The sequence below is a fragment of the Eulemur rufifrons genome, chromosome 28 (genome assembly GCF_041146395.1).
Source record: "Eulemur rufifrons isolate Redbay chromosome 28, OSU_ERuf_1, whole genome shotgun sequence".
In the NCBI taxonomy this organism is placed as follows: Eukaryota; Metazoa; Chordata; class Mammalia; order Primates; family Lemuridae; genus Eulemur; species Eulemur rufifrons.
In genome coordinates, this window is record NC_091010.1 from 17,689,626 (window position 1) to 17,707,518 (window position 17,893).

At 49.6% G+C, this 17,893-nt stretch overlaps 1 protein-coding gene across 1 annotated transcript in view; it reads right to left on the reverse strand.

The window, feature by feature from the left end:
• The window catches only part of DLG5 (discs large MAGUK scaffold protein 5), a 110,298-nt gene that overhangs the window by 39,936 nt on the left and 52,469 nt on the right, over positions 1 to 17,893 (reverse strand). The window contains exons 4-7 of the mRNA XM_069460139.1: positions 16,064 to 16,207; positions 15,213 to 15,396; positions 3,557 to 3,816; positions 1,954 to 2,266 (exon numbers count right to left, since the gene is read on the reverse strand). Coding sequence (XP_069316240.1) covers positions 1,954 to 2,266; positions 3,557 to 3,816; positions 15,213 to 15,396; positions 16,064 to 16,207 — 901 coding nt within the window. The remainder of the gene's footprint in view (positions 1 to 1,953; positions 2,267 to 3,556; positions 3,817 to 15,212; positions 15,397 to 16,063; positions 16,208 to 17,893) is intronic.

Below are 17,893 nucleotides of genomic sequence, written 5' to 3' on the forward strand. Positions count from 1 at the left end.
TCAGCTCCGGACACGGCCGGGGCGGGGCAAAGGGTTCTCCTCTCCTGCCTGCTGACTCGGAACAGAGCCTGGAAAGGATTCCTGCCTCAGCTGACAAGCAGACTTGACGCCCGGCCAATACCCCCCGCGGAACCGGGCTCCGGCTGGAGGGCACGCCCGAGTGCGCGGAGGGTGACCGGCTGCCGCTCAGATGTCGGGCCTCAGCGTCTCGTCGCTGGATGCCAGCACCGTGGGGAACTCAGTGTTCCTCACACTTCTCTGTGCTTTCTGCATTTCTACAAAGAGTCTACCAAGTTAACTAAACTTCAAAACTCTCTAAAGTCCACGCATGTGGGCTCGCTGTCCTATCCCAGGCTCACCTGTCACGTGTGCGACATTCTGTGACCTTTCAGTGTCGTTACTCATCAGTCTCTTTCAAAGTTTTCTTTCTTCATCATTTGTTTTCCTTATTTGATGCAGACACTTTCCCCCAACAATTACGCGCTCAGACACCAGGATGTGAAAATAAGCTGATGGTTTTCCGAGGACAATTACCAAGTTCTAGTGCGTTATCTTTACTCACTTAAAATTTCTTCACATAATGGTCTTTTCAAAAATTTCATCAGAGTAAATACTTCTCTTCACATTGGCTTTCGCCTCAATGGTCTGGAGTTGTCTTGGTCCTCCCTGTACGAAATGGCCAATACTACGAAAAAACAGTTTCGTAGGATTTGTCCTAACCCTAACAGGGCAGTAAGATTCAGACGGACGTGATAATAATCTTAGTAGTAAGACAAGACTCGAGCCATTCCTGCTTTGTGTGGGCACCACGCTAACTGCACCCTCCACATGAGGCCATTTGATGACCACAAGCCCCCGTGGGGCAGATGCTATTTCCACTTTGCAGATGAAGACACCGAGGCCCAGAGAGGCAAGAGGTCAGAAGAGTGACACGGGCTCAGTCTCCCAGCACAGGCCCATGGCCCTTGCAGGAGGAGGTGTCACCACTGGTTGAAAGACAGCCTGGCCACCCCTCGGGAGTCAGCCCTGCCTTGTGTCCGGCACGGGGGGACCTGGTTGGAATAAGCCAATGCACACCATCCCTGCCAATCTGCCTGACCTTTGACATCTGGCTTTTCGCCTCTCACAGACCACTTTTGAAACCTGCATTCTAATTGACCTGTGCAGAAAACCAACAGAATAGAGAGGCATGGACAGAGAACTGTCTTCATGGGAAAAAATTCGCTGCGATTACGTCTAGAGGCTCTAGTCAGAGCCACAACACTGACCGAGAGGATGGGAAGGGAATCTCCACGGGCCTGTCCCAGCCCGCGGGGCACACGTGGACTTGGGGCCAGGAGCATCAGTGACGAGGTGGAAGTGGCCAGGTGGGAAGATGCAGAGAATCCTCACTGAGCAACCAGGCATGGAGCTAAGTGGCTCAATTCCGATGCTACTAAACACCCCAGACCCCTGACCCTGGAAGCACAACTCCCAGGGAGCCAGGCTTTAGGAGAAGGACATCTTCTCAGCAGGAGCCCAGAACACCCTTCACGGAACAGACTTGGTCAGATGCACACAGCTGGCAGAAAAGAGCCCCTAAAGGGTGCTCTTCCAGACCCACATGGCCTAACACAGCCATGGTTTGGGGAACTCGGCCTTGGGATCTTGCTTCATAATGAGCAAGTCCTTGAGCTACCACTGACTTTCTACATGAGACTGATCACAATGACTCCTGGTCTGTACGCTCCAGATGTCCAGGACTGTGGCTGCACCTCCCTCCTCCCCTGTCCCCTGTAGCCCAGACTAGAGCTGAGCCCTGGGCGTGACGAGCTCAGCAGTTCCCAGGGCCGTGTCTGATAACTCAGCCAGCACTTAGGCCTCAAACGAGAAGCCCTTGGCTGCACCTCGGAAGCTTCTGATCCAGACGCCGCACGCTCTGTAGCCCCTCCACCCGGCCCGCCGCCCGCCTACCTGCCGCAGCGCCTCCATCTCCTCGCTGGCCGCCTTCTTCTCAGACGTGCTGCTCTTGAGCTTGGACTCAGCCAGCTCCACCTCGGTCTGCAGCTTGTCCAGCTCGGAGATGACCTGGTCGCGCTCGCTCATGATGAGCTTGTACTCGCTGTACACGGCGTCCCGCTCCTCCCGGTACTTCTCTGATTCCTTTGCCGTCTTCACCTGCGTGGTCCTCAGCTCTGTCAGCTCCGACTGCAGCAGCTCCATCTCCCACTGCAGGTCCTTGTTCTGGGCCGTGGCCTTGTTCAGCTCGTGGTGGATCGCCTCGAACCTAAGGAGAAAGGCGGCGGGCGTGGGAGGAGCTGTCGGCCGCTCCACCGCCTCCCGCCAGCTCTGCTATGCTGGACAGCCAAGCATGAAGTTTCGAGTGAGGTCATTCTCTGCACCCCCAAGAGAGAAAAGTCACGGAGTGCCAGTGCTCCCAGACCTGGAATTTGTCTCAGCCTTTTACAAACGCCACAAGTTGAGGACTTCATGCCCTCTGCTCCACTAGAACTATAACAGCGTGTTTCTCCCACAGTCAAGCCACATTATTTTTCAAAAATAATAAAGACCAAACAATGCTAGGATCACAGCACATGAGAGATAAAAAAAAAAAAAGAAAAGCAGCCTTAATGATCATTTAGTCCGACTGCCTCATTTTACAGATACGGGCAGCACGGCCTTGCGACGTGGGCAACTGGCCCAAGGTCGTCAGGATACTCGAGAGCACACGGCTCAGTCCTTCCAGGCAGGAGGCACCTCCGCACAGGCAATCTGCAAACCAAAGCCTGCCGCTCCTGAGCAGTATTTCTCAAAGTGTGTTCCTCAGAACACCTGCCCTGCAGATAGGACATAAGAGGAAGAGAGGCACAGACATTGACTCCAAAATGTTCAGCCTGAACAACCAGGCAAATGTGATGCTATTTACCTGAGATAGAAAATCTTGGACAGGAGAAGTTTGGAATTGAAAACAGACTATGGCATGGCATTTGTTTTGGGACATGTTAAATTTGAGATATTTACTAGACAGATATCTCAAAATAGATGTCAAGTAAGCAGTCTGGAGTTCAGAGGAGATGTTGGAGCTAGATATATATATATTTGAAACTATATAGAATATTTAAAGCCATAAGACTGGATAAGATCTCCAGTGTGTGGTGTGGCCAGGTGTACATGGCTCACACCTGTATTCTTAGCACTTTGGAAGGCCAAGGCAGGAAGATCTCTTGAGGCCAGAAGTTTAAGACCAAGTAACATAGTGAGACCCCATCTCTACCAAAAAAAGTAGAAAAATTAGCCAGGCATGGTGGCGCATGCCTGTAGTCCCAGTTACTCGGGAGACTGAGGCTGGAGGATCGCTTGAGCCCAGGAGTTTGAGGTTGCTGTGAGCTAGGCTGATGCCATGGCACTCTAGCCCGGGCAACATGCGAGACTTTGTCTCAAAAAAAAAAAAAAAACAAAAAACAGAAAGAAAAGAAAAAGAAAAAAAGAAAAGCATAATAACTTGTGTGGTTTTTATCCCCCGGCGGTGGCTGGGAGCCTTGCAGATGCGACCCCCCAGCCCACGCCCGGCTCCTACCTCCGCAGGGAGAGGGCACACTGATGCTGCAGCTGGATGGCCGTGTCCCTCTGCTGGGTCAGCATCTCCGTCTGCTTCAGCAGGCGCTGGTTCTCTTCCCCTAGCTGCTCCAGGCGGCTCAGGTCTGAGTTGTGGATGGCGACTTTCTCGCTGTACCTCTTCCGCAGGGCGTCATAGTCCTTCTTAACCACCTCCAGCTTGTCCATGGCCGTGTCGTACAGCTTGTTGAGAATCTCGGATGACCCGTTGTGCTTCAACACCTGGGGACCAGAGACAGTCCCACTTGCCAAGGGTCCGGGGAGGGAGGGACAGACCTCCCGACTCTCACTTCTGTCTGTCTGGGGCAGGACAGAGGGGGTCGCCCTAGGGCCTTTGAGAGTCTCAAGGTCCAATTCTACAGGCCCTGTGGTCACACTGGGCCGATTCATTCAGATCCATTTGTTCACAAGTATTTATTAAGTATTGTGCAGAGAACAGTTAACCTAGCAGGCCTGAGACTTCTATCCTCAGAAAGGCCTGCTTGCAAGGTCAATGTCTAGACCCTCAACTGGTGTCTAGACATAGTAAGTACTCGCATTCGTGGGTTACCTGCATTCTAGGTAACCTGAATGGCAAACAGTTCTCTACGCTGACATGACACTTTCCTTCGGTGATGGGTGGTCCCCAGTATCTAGACTGTACACACAGCAAGGCCTGTGCTGAACACCTGCTTCCTTCTGGGAGTCTGGAATCTGGGTCCACGCTGGGCAGAGGGTACCTACATGACCAGCCCCCAATAAAAACATGGGCACTGAGTCTCTAATGGGCTTTGGAAGCCAACACTTCACATGTTCTCGAGACTCCATGCTGGAGGGATTGAGCGCACCCCATGTGACACCCTGGGAGAGGACTCTTGGACACTTGCACCTGATTTCCTCTGGACTTTGCCCATGTGCCTTTTCCCCCCTTGCTGATTTCGCTTTGTGTCCTTTCGTTATAATAATTTTAACCACCAAGTATGATTATATACTGAGTCAGTGAGTCCTCCTGGCAAATCAGAGAGCCTGGAGTGGCGCTGGGGACCCCTAACAGTACCTAGTGTGTCCAGTACTGTTCTAGGTGCTAGTCACACTGGACAGGATGGAAAGACACTGTGCCCTGTGGACCTTTTATCCTAATGGGAAGATGTGAACACACAGAAAGACAGACAAAGAGAATAACTTCAGAGCATGATAAGGACTTTCAAGAAAATAAATAAAATAGGATAATGGGCTGGCCAGAGACTTCTGAGCAGCAGAGCAAAGGCCGAGAGAGAGGCTGAGGCCTGGGGAGGCCTGTCTAAGGAGGTGGCTTCTGAGTTTGGGTGCAAATGAAGAGCAGATGCAAGAGGGGAAAGCACATCTGGCAGAAGAGAGAGCATGTGTAAAGGCCCTGAGGCAGGAGCCACTAGACGTATGCTAGGGACAAAGAGACAGGCAGGCAGAGTAGCTGGAGCCCTATTCGCAAGGGAGAGTGGGTTCAAAAGGAGGCTTGGAGAAGAGGACGCACAGCAGAGACTATATCCTGAGTGAGGTGGGAAACCGTGGAGAGTTTTAAGCAAGAGGGTGTTCTACTCAGAATCACAGGTACTACAGGTTCACGCCTGGTACTGTTCTAGAGAAAGAAAGAAAAAATACCAAGATGACGAGTTAAGAGGTTGACAGGGTGCCTGCTGCTTCTGCTGAGCACCTCAGGGATTCGAGCCCTTGTGTGAGTCACTCCACCTCTCTGGTTTCAGTTTCCTGATTTCTCAAATGACAGGACGGAACCAGAAAAGCTGGCTTGGCCCTTCCGGCTCCGGCGGCCCAGCAATGGCCTGGCTTGTTCAGGAGGGCCCTGAGTTAGCAGATCTGTGCAGCCCAGAGAATCAGCACCCGGGACTACGGAATACTCCCCGTGCAGACAGGGTCAGCCCCCAACAAACACAAAAAGCCAAAGAAGACTGAATTTGAAAGTAAGCATCATGGAGACAAGGAAAGTGAGCTCATTCCTAAGCACTAGCCCCTGGGACCGCAGACTGTGAAAGAGGAAGTCATCTCAGACACCGGCTCAATTCTCTGCTTCCATTAAATACCTCAGAAAAGAAACAAAGGAAGAAATCGGCTCATTTCAGGCTCGTTCTTTTTCCTTTTTCTTTTTAAAGCAGAACTCTTTTTTTCAAGGGACGCCTTACAAGGCCACCAAAATATAAAACTCATTTTAAAAAGTAGTATATAGGTGACTCCGGCAGTGAAAATCTTCATTGTTTCATAAAAAGGCTCACTGTTGCAGAACAGGAATGCACACTGAGAAACCACTGACCCCGTCCCACTCTGCCATGTATAATTTCTTAAAAAAAAAAAAAAAAAAAAAAAGGAATACCTTCCAAACACACAGAAAAGCATAGCAAATAATGTACCCAAATTTTACATACCCAACTGCTTAGCTCCGATCTTAATATCTTACCATGTTTCAAACTGTTATTGAAGAAATAAATCACAGGTGCTGCTAAAGCCCCCAGTGCAGCCCCCTCTTCTCTGCCAGAACGAATCGCTCCCCTGAATTTGCTCCATACACAATATTATGCTTATACTACTGTGTATTCAAAAAAAATTGTAATGATTTCACATTATAGGTGCTTCTTTTTATTCAATGCTGCTTTTGAGGTTCACTCAAGTTGAGGCAGGTAGTATCTCACTGGATGAATATATCACAAGAGACATTTATCTTGTCTCCATTTTTTTTGCTATAATAAATAATACTGCCGTGAACATGGTTGTACACACCACCTTTCCCACACGTGTGAGATTTTTCTCTGAATATCCAGGAGCTGAGTGGCTAAGTCTTGGGACATGGATTGGTCGCACTTACTAGACAATACCAAATTGCTCTCGGAAGTGGAGATACCGAGTCACACCCCCACGTGCTGTGGGTGGGAGTTCTGGGAGTTACTGTCACCAACACATCCATGCCAAAATGTCAAATGGTCAGATCACAGTAACATAAAATTTACCCTCTTAACCACTTTGACCATTTTTAAGTGTGCAGTTTGGCGGTGTTTCGTACATTCACGCTGTTGTACAACAGCTCCAGAACTTTTCATCTTGCAAAACTGAAACTCTACACCTATTAAACAACAACTCCGCCATTTCTCCTTCCCCCAGCCACTGGCCACTGACATCCTACTTTCTGTCTCTACAAATCTGACTAGGTAAGATGAGTCATGTAAGTGGAATCACACAGCATTTGCCTGTGACTGACTTATTTCACTTAGCATGATGTCCTCACGGTTCACCCATGTTGTAGCATGTGTCAGAATCTCCTTCCTTTTTCAGGCTGAATAATATTCCATTGTATGGATGTACCACATTTTCTTTATCCATTCATTCGCCAGTAGATACCTGCGTTGCTTCCACCTCTTAGCTACTGTGAAGTGGTCAGATTTTTTTAAAGTATTGCCAATCCCATGAAGAAAAAAAAAATGATATCTTTTTTTAAATTTACATTCTCAAATACTACAGAGAATGAGCAACTCTCCTTATGTTTATGGATTACACACGTTTTCTCTTCCATGACTTGCCTGTTCATATCCCTTGATTTTTCCTCCCTTCCTCCCGACCTTTCTTTTTCTTTCTTTCTCTCTATGTAAGTTGTTTTTAAATTCCAGGTACTAATCCTTTTCAGTTATATTCATTTCAAATATATTCTCCCAATACGTGGCTTTTAAATTTGCTTGCAGTGTCTTTTGTTATGCTAACGTTTCACATTTTAACCCGGTAAAATCTACCAATCATTTCCTTATGGTTTGTGCTTTGGTTGCTTTATTTAGGAAATTCTTTCCTTCCTATCTTGAGATCATAAAGACATCCTATTGTTTTTTTTCTAAAAAGTATTAAGGTTTTGTTTTTCCCACTTAAATCTTTAAACTACTTAGAATATGTGTGTGTCTGGTATGAGATGGAGCTATAACATTATTCTTTTCCATAAATCACCTGGCCAATGAGACTCGGGCTCAGTGCAGGACAAACTGAGGACACCTGAATCCACCCAGTGCAGACAATGAGCCAGAAGACACTAGGGCCGTCACCTGGCACAGCGCCCACCACTGAGCAGTGACAGGGCACCCCAGGAGAAGGGACAGACCCACAACCACACAGGCAACGGAGAGCGCTCTGACATCTGGTCAACCAATGCCTTCTACCCATGTCTGAAAAAGGTCCAGCGTTTGGACTGGATAGCCCTGATTTGTGGGAAATGCCAATTAAAATTGGCATTAAAAATTCCAATTAAAAATTACTCTAAATGTTTTACTCTCTAAACATCCCCAAGCCAGGTGAGAACCCCAATGGTTCCAAATGAGTCTGGTTTACCGCTGAACAAAGGCTGCTGCCATTGCCTGAGTTCCCCACAAGGTGGCAGCCCTGGATAGACCAGCAGAATGCTCTCCCGCAGCTGCCCTGCCTTCCAGCTTCTTTGACAAAGGTAGGGTTAGGGTTAGCATTAGCGTTAGGAAAGAATTTCTTAAATAAAACAACCAAAGCACAAACCATAAGGAAATGATCGGTAGATTGAACCATGTTAAAATGTGAAACTTTGGCCGGGCGCGGTGGCTCACGCCTGTAATCCTAGCACTCTGGGAGGCCAAGGTGGGAGGATCACTCGAGGTCAGGAATTCGAGACCAGCCTGAGCAAGAGACCCCGTCTCTACTAAAAAAAAAAAATAGAAAGAAATTAGCTAGACAACTAAAAATATATAGAAAAAATTAGCCGGGCATGGTGGTGCATGCCTGTAGTCCCAGCTACTCGGGAGGCTGAGGCAGGAGGATTGCTTGAGCCCAGGAGTGTGAGGTTGTTGTGAGCTAGGCTGATGCCACGGCACTCTAGCCCGGACAACAGAGCAAGACTCTGTCTCAAAAAACAAAAAAACAAAAAAAATAAGATTCTGTTCTTAGTAGATATTTCTGCATGCACACCCACACCCACGTGCACACACACATGCACACACACAGACACACACATAACTGCAGCCAAACGTCTGGCTTTCCAGCTAAGGCTAATGGAAGAGAGAACATTTAAATTTGGCCCAGAATTTTAAAATGGAAGACAGCAAACTTCTCCTGTCAGGCAGGCAGCAGTCTTCAGAGATGACTCCCCTCTGGCCTGTGCACAGAACAGATGGGTGAGGAGCGGGACTGGGAGGGGCGCTGGGAATCACACTGGGGAGGGTGGCACAAAGACAGTCACAGGCTGAGCTGCCCCCCACAGGGAGCTTCCCAGTGAGGGACGCCCCTCAGAGACCAAGAAAGCCCTCTCCTCCCCTCCTTCCTCCAGGCCCATGAAATTAATTAATTAATTATTCAAGGATACCTGGGAAAAGAAAATTGACTCATAAATTATATAAGAAAAAAGTATATTTTAAAGACAGGAAAGGGCAAGAAGAGAGAGAAGGGAGGCCTTACACGTTTCCCAAATAAGTTAGCAGACCCTATGAAAAAGAAAATGTGCGTTGCCTTGAACCCAGCAATTTCACCTCTGACAATCAAACTGGAAAATATTATGCACAAGAGTATAAAGACATATGTGTGTCCACTGCAAAGTTGTCTGTAAGGGGGGAAAGGGGGTGACAACCAAGTCACTCGACATACACAGAATGGGATTGATATATTCCTGACTATGAAATACCTTTTTAGATGTTCACATTTACAGAAAATGTAAGGAGACCCATGATATACTGCAGGATTAAAACAAAGGCAGGTTTCAGGAAATAAAAACAAAACCTCGTGTTAAATAAAACACAGAAGAACATCTATAAGAACACACATCCCAAGTGGTTCACATAGAGGCTAGTCATTTCTACAAAGTAAAGCCTGGACTGAGGAAGGGCTGGGTGCCTTCACTATTGTCTGAAGCTTTTTTCTTTTTTAACCAAATAATATGCATTATTTCAGTAGGTAGGTAGGTAGGAAGGGAGCAAGGAGACGGGAGGCGGGGGGAGGGGGGAAGGAAAAGATGCAAAACTATCCCCTACTTTGCTTCCCCAACTAAGGCTTGTCAATCTCTGTCCAGGATCTCCTGGACATCCCGTGTGCAGCCCAGAAGAATCCAAGGTGGTGCATTCTGACTGCCTGGACCACAGACAGAACTGCCAGGCTGTGGCCTTCCCCCCTCACTCACACAGGACAAAGCACCTGTCTGCTACTCTCAAACAAATGCTAGCCCGGCCCAAGTCCAAGGCCCCCCTTCCCAGGGCTGCCTCATTTCCTCTGAGATAAATCATGCAGAGGGCTGGGGAGCCCTGCAAATCCCTCCAGCAAACATGCAAGTCAAACAGCACCATTTACCCCGCAAGGGCCTCTTCAAGTTTACAAGGCGTGGGAGGAACCAGGCAACAACACTGGCCTTGTCCTGGGAGATGGACCTTTGCCCCCAGGCCCGGTGGGGAGTAAGCCTGTGGCCACCGAGTCCCCTGCTTCCTCTGTCCCTTGCTTCCTCTGTCGCTGCCCTACCACCCCTGAGTGGTCCACAGCCCGGCATGGAGCCCACACCTGGAGAAGGTGAGAGGGCCTGGGCTGGGGAGGGCCGGTGGCCTAGCAGCTCAGAGATGCTCCCACTCCCTGCAGCGGCCAGGCCTCCTCTCCCCGGGGCCAGGACTCTCAACCACCAGGACTAATCCCTCCCCAACCCCTGCCTCCACGGACCACAGATGTGGGAAAAGGAGAGCAGGGAATGGGGTGGAGGGGTGGGGGAGAGAGACCTTCCTGTGTGGGCAGATGGGGAAGGGAGAGGGGAAGGGAACGGGAGGGGAGTCAGGCCCCAGGCTTGCAGGTCTGTCGCAGAGAAGGGGAGGCAAAGAAACTTTACACCTCAGGAGCACAGAGGTTTTTCTGTTTTTTTATGACAAGGTGAAAATTGGAGGCTTTTTTTCTTCTCAGTTATAATTTACATACCACACAACTCACCCTTTTTAAGTGCGTAATTCAGTGGTTTCACAAGGTTGTGTAGCCACTACTACCATCTAATTCCAGACCATTTTCACCACCCCAAAACAAACCCATACCCATCAGCGTCACTCCCATGCCCCCAAGCCCAAGATGACCACAAATCTACTTTCTGTCTCTTCAATTTCCCCGTTCTGGACATTTCATATAACTGGAATCATAACATGGTCTTTTGTGGCCGGTTTCTTTCACTTCCCAGAACGTCTCTGAAGTTCACCCACAGTCCAGCATGTGCCAGTACTTCATTGCTTTTGATGCTAAATAATACTCCACTGTATGGATATACCACATTTTACTTATCTGTTTGCTAGTCATGGGCATCTGTGCGTTTCCACTTTTTGGCTGCTATGAATAATGCTGCCACAAACATTCACATCTCCAAGTTTCCATGCGGACACAAATTTTCAATTCTCCTGAGAATAATCCTAAGAGTGGACTTGCCAGGTCATCTGGTAACTATGTTTAACTTTTTGCAGAATCCCTAGACTGGTTTTCACAGTGGCTGTGCCATTTATTCCAGCCGTGTATGAGGGTTCTGGCTTCTACACGTTCTCTGTGAGGCAGATTTTAATCCAGACTGGACAGGACTAGAATCCCGGCAACGACAGCAGCATTTACTGAGTGCTTCATACACACGGACACGCGCTTCCAGGGCTGTGTGTGCAGCATCCAGCCTCCTGACAACCGTACGACACCAATTCTGCTGCACTGAGAAAGCCCAGCCTCACACTTCCCAGGAAGGCTGTGGCACTGCCCGTGGGCCAAGATGGAGCCACAAACACATTCGAAACGATGAATCTCTCAAAGAATAAAATCCAAACCAAACCCCAAGGCAAAAGGTTAACTGAGCCAAGTTTACACCAAGGTGAAAAACAAAGTGAGCAGGCGAACGAGTAAGGAAAGAAAGCAGGGGCCGGGCGCGGTGGCTCACACCTGCAACCCCAGCACTCCGGGAGGCCGAGGCAGGAGGATCACTTGAGCCCAGGCATTCGAGACCAGGCTGAGCAAGAGCAAGACCCCGTCTCTACTAAAAATAGAAAAATTAGCCGGGCGTGGTGGCATGCACCTGTAGTCCCAGCTACCTGGGAGGCTGAGGCAGGAGGATCGCTTGAGCCCAGGAGTTTAAGGCTGCTGTGAGCCAACCTGACACCACATCACTCTAGTCCAGGCAACAGAGCAAGACTCTGTCTGCCTCCCTCCCAAAAAAAGGAAAAAAAAAAAAAAGAAAGAAAGAAAGAAAGAAAGAAAAGCAAACAAGCAAGTAGGGTGCAGGGCACAAGGGAAGGGGATGGGGGGGCACCTGTCCTCAGGTGAGGGCAGTCACCATTCACCCCAGCCGGGTCTGCTCCCCTCGCAGATTCACCACAGCACCCCCATCCTTACCTGCTTCACAACTGGATTCCTCCAAAGGATTTCTTTCGAGGTAAAAAATATTTTTGCCTCTAAAAAAATTGAAACCCTGCAGCTTTAAATCTGTTTGCTCTAGGGAGCTCCAAGGACATGCAGGAGGAAAGGTCCCTGCTGGGAGAATTCAGTGGGATTCCCAGCAGTGCTAACCTTGGCATCTGTCTCATTTCATCCTTAAAGCAAGGCTCCAAGAGCACCCACCCCCGTCCTGAACCATTGCAAGGATGGGAGAAAGGAAGGTGCAGACGCTGCCGCAGCCTCTCTGAGACCATGCGGCAGGCGGAGGAGGTGGAGTCTCCCTGCTGTGCCGCAGGGATTCCTGCTGCCCTGGCCAGCGCTTACCTCTCCTTCCAGAAACCTCTTCCATCACCGAGACTCAGCCAAGAGCAAACGCTAACCTCTGCCCCCAGCCACTAGGCCTGACCTCCCACAGCCAGTTCCCTAATCAGAAGCCTCGCAAAAAAGACATCTAATGGCCCAGAGTCTATGCATCTTGGCGTCCCTCACCGAGCCTGCCCTGGGTGCTCCACACAGGACCTCAGTAAGTATTAAGAAAGGAAACAATGAAAGCAAGTTTTTCAATAGAATATAGTTCACAGTAGGAAAATACTGAAAACAGCCCAAAAGGCAGCCAATAGCGGACTGGCTAAATCGATTCCAGTGCTTCTGTGTACCTCAGTACCATGGGGCAGTTAAAAACGACAAGGTAGAATTTGTACTAAAACAGAAAGGTGCACCTGATATATTAAATAAACAAACAAAAAAAACAATGCTAGCAACAAAATGCATGACTTCACTTTGTGAAATAAGAACGTGAAGGGTTCTATACGCACAGATAGAAATCTGAAACTTTTCACTGCCAGTACACTCTTGGTAGTTATCAACGTGCAGCATGACTGAAGAAATCAGTTTTATTTTTCAAATTTCTGTATTGTCTGTTTCTTTTATTGTTTGTTACAAGATGCATATAAATTTTGCAATTTAAAAAAATAGTGAAAAAAAACAAAACAAAACAAAAAAAAAAAAACAAAGAAAGCCCTTCCTTTCCTCTTTCTGAACTATTTAACCTCAAGCCATTAGGAGAGCAGGACAGGAGCCTGCACTCGGGGAGTGGCCCCAGAACGGCATCAGGGCCAGCACAGGGCAAGGAGGGTCCTGCAGGGGCGAGGCCTGGGAGAGAGGGGCATGGCGGGGGGGCCCACACAGGTGAGGCGGGGGTGGCATGTGGAGGGGGATTGCAGAGGGCGCGGGAGGTGGGCACACACAGGAGGACTGATCAGTAAGTAAACTGAGAGGAACAGCAACCAGGCTCCCTGCTGCTGTTAAAGGGAGTTACAAAAATAGAGAGGGTGAAAACCAGAATGAACCTGTGGTCTTGGATTGGAACTGAAAGTGTATATGTGGACTCACGGTTTTTAATATATATGTCTCATATAGAAATATGGCTATAAAAGTGTGCGTGTGTGAGAGGGTCTGGGAGCAGTGAGAACCCAAGAGCTACACGTGGACCCAGCACTCAGACCTTGCTTCTTAATACTTTCTTCATTAAAAGGAATGAGGACTCCCTAGAAATAAGGCCTATTTCCAGGGGACAGAGCAGGGAAAATATAAAATGAGCATGGAACAGCTTATTGTGCCAAAGAGCAAGAAAGAATGAAGGGACATGTCAAAAAGACGGGGAAGCAAGCTTAAAGGGGCTCCCACCACCCATAATGGGTTATAGCCCACTGAATAAAAGAGGAAACCAGGGGTCCAAGTAGAGATAGGTAGGTAGGTAGGTAGGTAGACAGGTAGATAGATGAATCTAAGACAGGCAGGCCAAAGGAAACAAGTAACCCTACAGTGAAGCCTGAAGACACCACCTTAGTCAAGTGATCAAGTGAACACCATCATAATGGGTCACATCAAACCAAGTCCCAGTCAGCGGGATGCAATGAGAAGAACACAGTGTCACTACTTTGATATTCCTACCAAAGTGCGTACACTGAATCGAACCACTAGGATCAGACAAACCCAAGTTGAGAGGCATCCTACAACATAACCGGCCTGTAATCTTCAAAAGCATCAGGGTCATGACAGTCAAGGAAAACCTGAGGAGCTGTCCCCAACCAGAGGAGACCAAAGAGACATGACAATTAAAGGCACTGCTTTATTAGGAACTCTATTCGGAACCCTTCCCTATAAAAACTGTTCGAGACTGGCACAGCTTGGCGGTGTCTGCTGACGTGATGGCCGTCATGTATCAACATTAATTCCCTGATGTCGATGTTCGTATTTCTGTTGTATAGAAGAATCTCCTTGTTTGTAAGAAATATACACATTAGCATATTTGAGAGTGATGGGGCACCAGGTTGTCAATTTACTCTTCAATGATACACTATAAGTTTGTAAGTTTCACAATTAAAATTTTTAAAAATTATAAATGAAAAGAAAGCAGTAAGATAATGTTATGCTAAATTAACAGAGGAGTTCAGATTGTTGCACAACAGCTTTGTTTTGAGCAAGCCTCAATAGCCCTGCTTTCGCTCAGAGACCATAAATGATTTCTGATGGGGATACAGTTTTCTGCTAAGCTAGACCTCTGTTGCAGTGCTTGGAGGATGCTCTCTCTCCCCTTGGGAACGTCTTCCAAACCCAAATACCCAACCATCTATGACCCGGACCATGTTATCTGCCCTTTCCGTATCGCTGGGCGGCCTGCACAGTTCCAGACTGTAAGCTACAAGAGGGGAAGGACTTGCCCAACATCACTCGCAGCAAGCCCGTGTGCTGACTGGCCTGCTACTCTTGCCTTCGTCAACACCAACCAAAAGCTGAACAAAGTAACTAACTTGGAATGCAGACAGCAGCAAAAGCAAGAGGCCACACTCCCACCAAAAAAAAAAAAAACCTCCAAAACCCGAGAATTGCTCCATCTCCTATTTGCATAGGGCTTTAGTATTTCCAAGCTCTGTTCCATCTGTAATCTCATGTGATCCACACAAAGGAAATAAGCTACCAACCTCAGACTAAGCCAAATCCCTGTTACGCACCACGCAGTGTACCACAGGGTACCTCCTCTTTGGTGGCCCCTGCAATAGCCAGTGATCCACTACGTGTGATGATTTGATTAACATTTGCTTCCCTCATTGGACTGCAGCTTCCAGGAGAGCAAGGGCAGAGTCTCTGTTCCCAGACATCCCAGAAATACTTGCTAACTGATCACGAGTGGGTGGGTGGCACGCCTTGGTCTGCCCCCAGCCGCCCGGCCCTACCTGCTGCTGCTGGGCCCGGAGGTCGCCGATCTCCTTCTGGTCCTCCTCGTGGAGCCGCTTCATGTCCTCCCACGACTGCTGCAGCAGGTTACGCTCCCGCAGCAGCTGTCCGTTCTCCCGCCGCAGCATGTCCACGTCGTCCTTCAGCTGTGTCTGGGCACTCAGGAGCCGGCTGTGGAGTGTGCTGGAACACCCCCCCCACACTCTCAGTGAGCCCCGCCGGCCCTCACCCCCCTCAAAGCATCACCAGCCCCTCCAGGTCCCAACACTCCCAATAAACACACCGGTGGGAGCCAACGGCAGCCAAAGCCCGCTAACAGCCAAATTCCAGCAACACCCAAACCACTTTTTACAAACCTAACACCAAAATGGGCACATGCATCTCCGAGGAAAGGAGATCGGCCCCTCCCTGGTACAGACATGGCACAACCAGGCACATCCAGGCCCTGGGGCCTGAGCAAACGTCAGCAGGTGGGCAGGCAAACACCTCAGAGGGGCGCCCGGAGACCCAAGGAAAGCAGCCCCATCTGCCTGCCCCTCGGGGACAAGCTGCAGTGAAGCCCCCGGACAGAGGCCCAGCGATCGCCTGACCTCCTGCCTCATGTTCTAAATCACTTTCCTGCCTGCTGGGCTCCTGCAGCTGGTGATAGGATGACATGAAGGGTTAACAGCTTCATTTTACACTCAGGAAAACGGAGGCCCAAAGGCACAAAGCCACCTGCTGAAGGCAGACTGCTGGCTAAGAGGCAGGGGCAGGACTAGAACCAGAACCCCAGCTCAGGTCAGAGGGAAGGAGGACAAGGGCAGCCCTCCGTGGCGGTGGGGAGCCCGGCCAGGCAGGCGGCACTCACTGGTAGAAGTCGGTCTCCTTGGCCACCTCCTCGCACCTCTTCAGGGCATTGGTGTGCTGGTTCTGCAGGCTCTGCAGGTCCGACATGGCCCGCACACACTGGATCTTCAGCCGCTCGTAGTCGGGATTGAGCCTGTGGTAGGGCCTGACCCAGAGAGCAAACAGCCCCATGAACACAAGCCCCAGGATTCACGATGATGGGGACACGACGTCCTGGATCATCCCAACCCAGTGGTTCCCAAACACTGGTCTCCTGTGCGCCACAACCACCCGGTGCTCGTCACACTCGGATATCCTGGCCTCCCCACACCTGTGGAATCAGAACCCCCAGGATGGAGGGAGCCTTGGCTGCCTGAACTCCCTGCATGGCCTGGGGAGCTCGGAGGACGCCGCCTTGATCTCTAGGAGCTTCAGGCCCATGCGACAGGTCTGGGCCCACAAAAACCCGTGATGACATTTCTCCTCTCTTTAGAACAGCGATTCTCAATCTCAGCTACACACTAAAATACCAATGCCCAGACCAATTATATCAGCATCTCTGGGATGTGACCGAGACATCACGCTTTTTAAAAACACCCCAGAGGATTCCAGTGTGCAACCAAGCTGAAAACACTGGCCACGAGCAGTGGTTCTCCAAGGGGGCTTCGTGCATCTGCAGCACGGTCAGAAATGCAAATTCTCAGGTCTAGCCCCAGATCTCCTGACTCAGATGTGCTGAAGAGAGAGAAGGACAACTGGTGACCTGTGCCTGGACAAGCTCTCTGGGTGATTGGTGCACGCTCAAGTCGCAGAACCCCTTCCGTAGAGCAGAAGTCAGCAAACTTTCTTTGTAAAGGTCCAGACAGTGAACACTTTAGGCTTTGCAGGCCACATAGTCTCTGCTGCAGCCACTTGCAACTCTGCCTTCGTAACACGAAAGCAGCCAGAGACAATATGTGGACCAATCAGCATGGCTGTGTTACAATAAGATTTTATTTACAAAACAGGCAGAGGGCTGTTTTGACCAGAGGGTGTGGTGACTCTCGTGTTCCGTGTCTTTGTGCCATCTGACTAAGGGGATAACCTCAGACAAACAACCTCGAGGACCAGGCTCTGCGGCCCTAACATCATCCCTGAGGCACAGACCCTCGACGCTCCTAAAGGAAAGAGGTCAAAGTGTTTAAACCAATCCCTTTCCCCTCAAGACGCCCACCAGCATGAGAACTAAAATACATACTGCTCTGTGTCCCTCCTCCTTCTCCAGGAAGTCCTCCTGGACCACGCAAGTAGATAAAGACTGTTTCTCTGGCCCACCCCACAGGTCGCCCTTCCCTGCTATCTACTGCTAAATCCTAACAAAGCAGCAAAGATTTTCTTCAAAACACAAAGACACCAGGCAGAACGTGCCCTTTCTAAAACACTCACACGGCAGGGAAAAAATTAATGTGTTTACAAACCGCATAAAGCTTCACTCAACTGAGGCAGGATGGGGTCTTGTGGGTGACAATGATGGACACACAGAACCCACAAGGGCTCTGCAGTGGGATGCCTATCTCTGTGGGGCAGGGGCTTCACGCAGCAGCAGGGGATAAAGAGGGAGGCACACTGTCTCTGGGCTGGAAGGTGGAGGCCTGGAGAGAGGTAGGGACAAGCCCGAGGCCACCTGACCAACCAGTGAGGAGGCACCAAAGTAGGACCAGGCCCCTCCAGCTGCTGTCAAGACCACCCACAATCATCTGCAAGGCAAGACGCAAGGCCCGGGAGGCTGGTCCCAGGCTCCTCTGCCACAAACACACACCAGAGCCCACCTGGCACACAAGCACACCACTGTCGGGGGCCCTCCCCATATGTA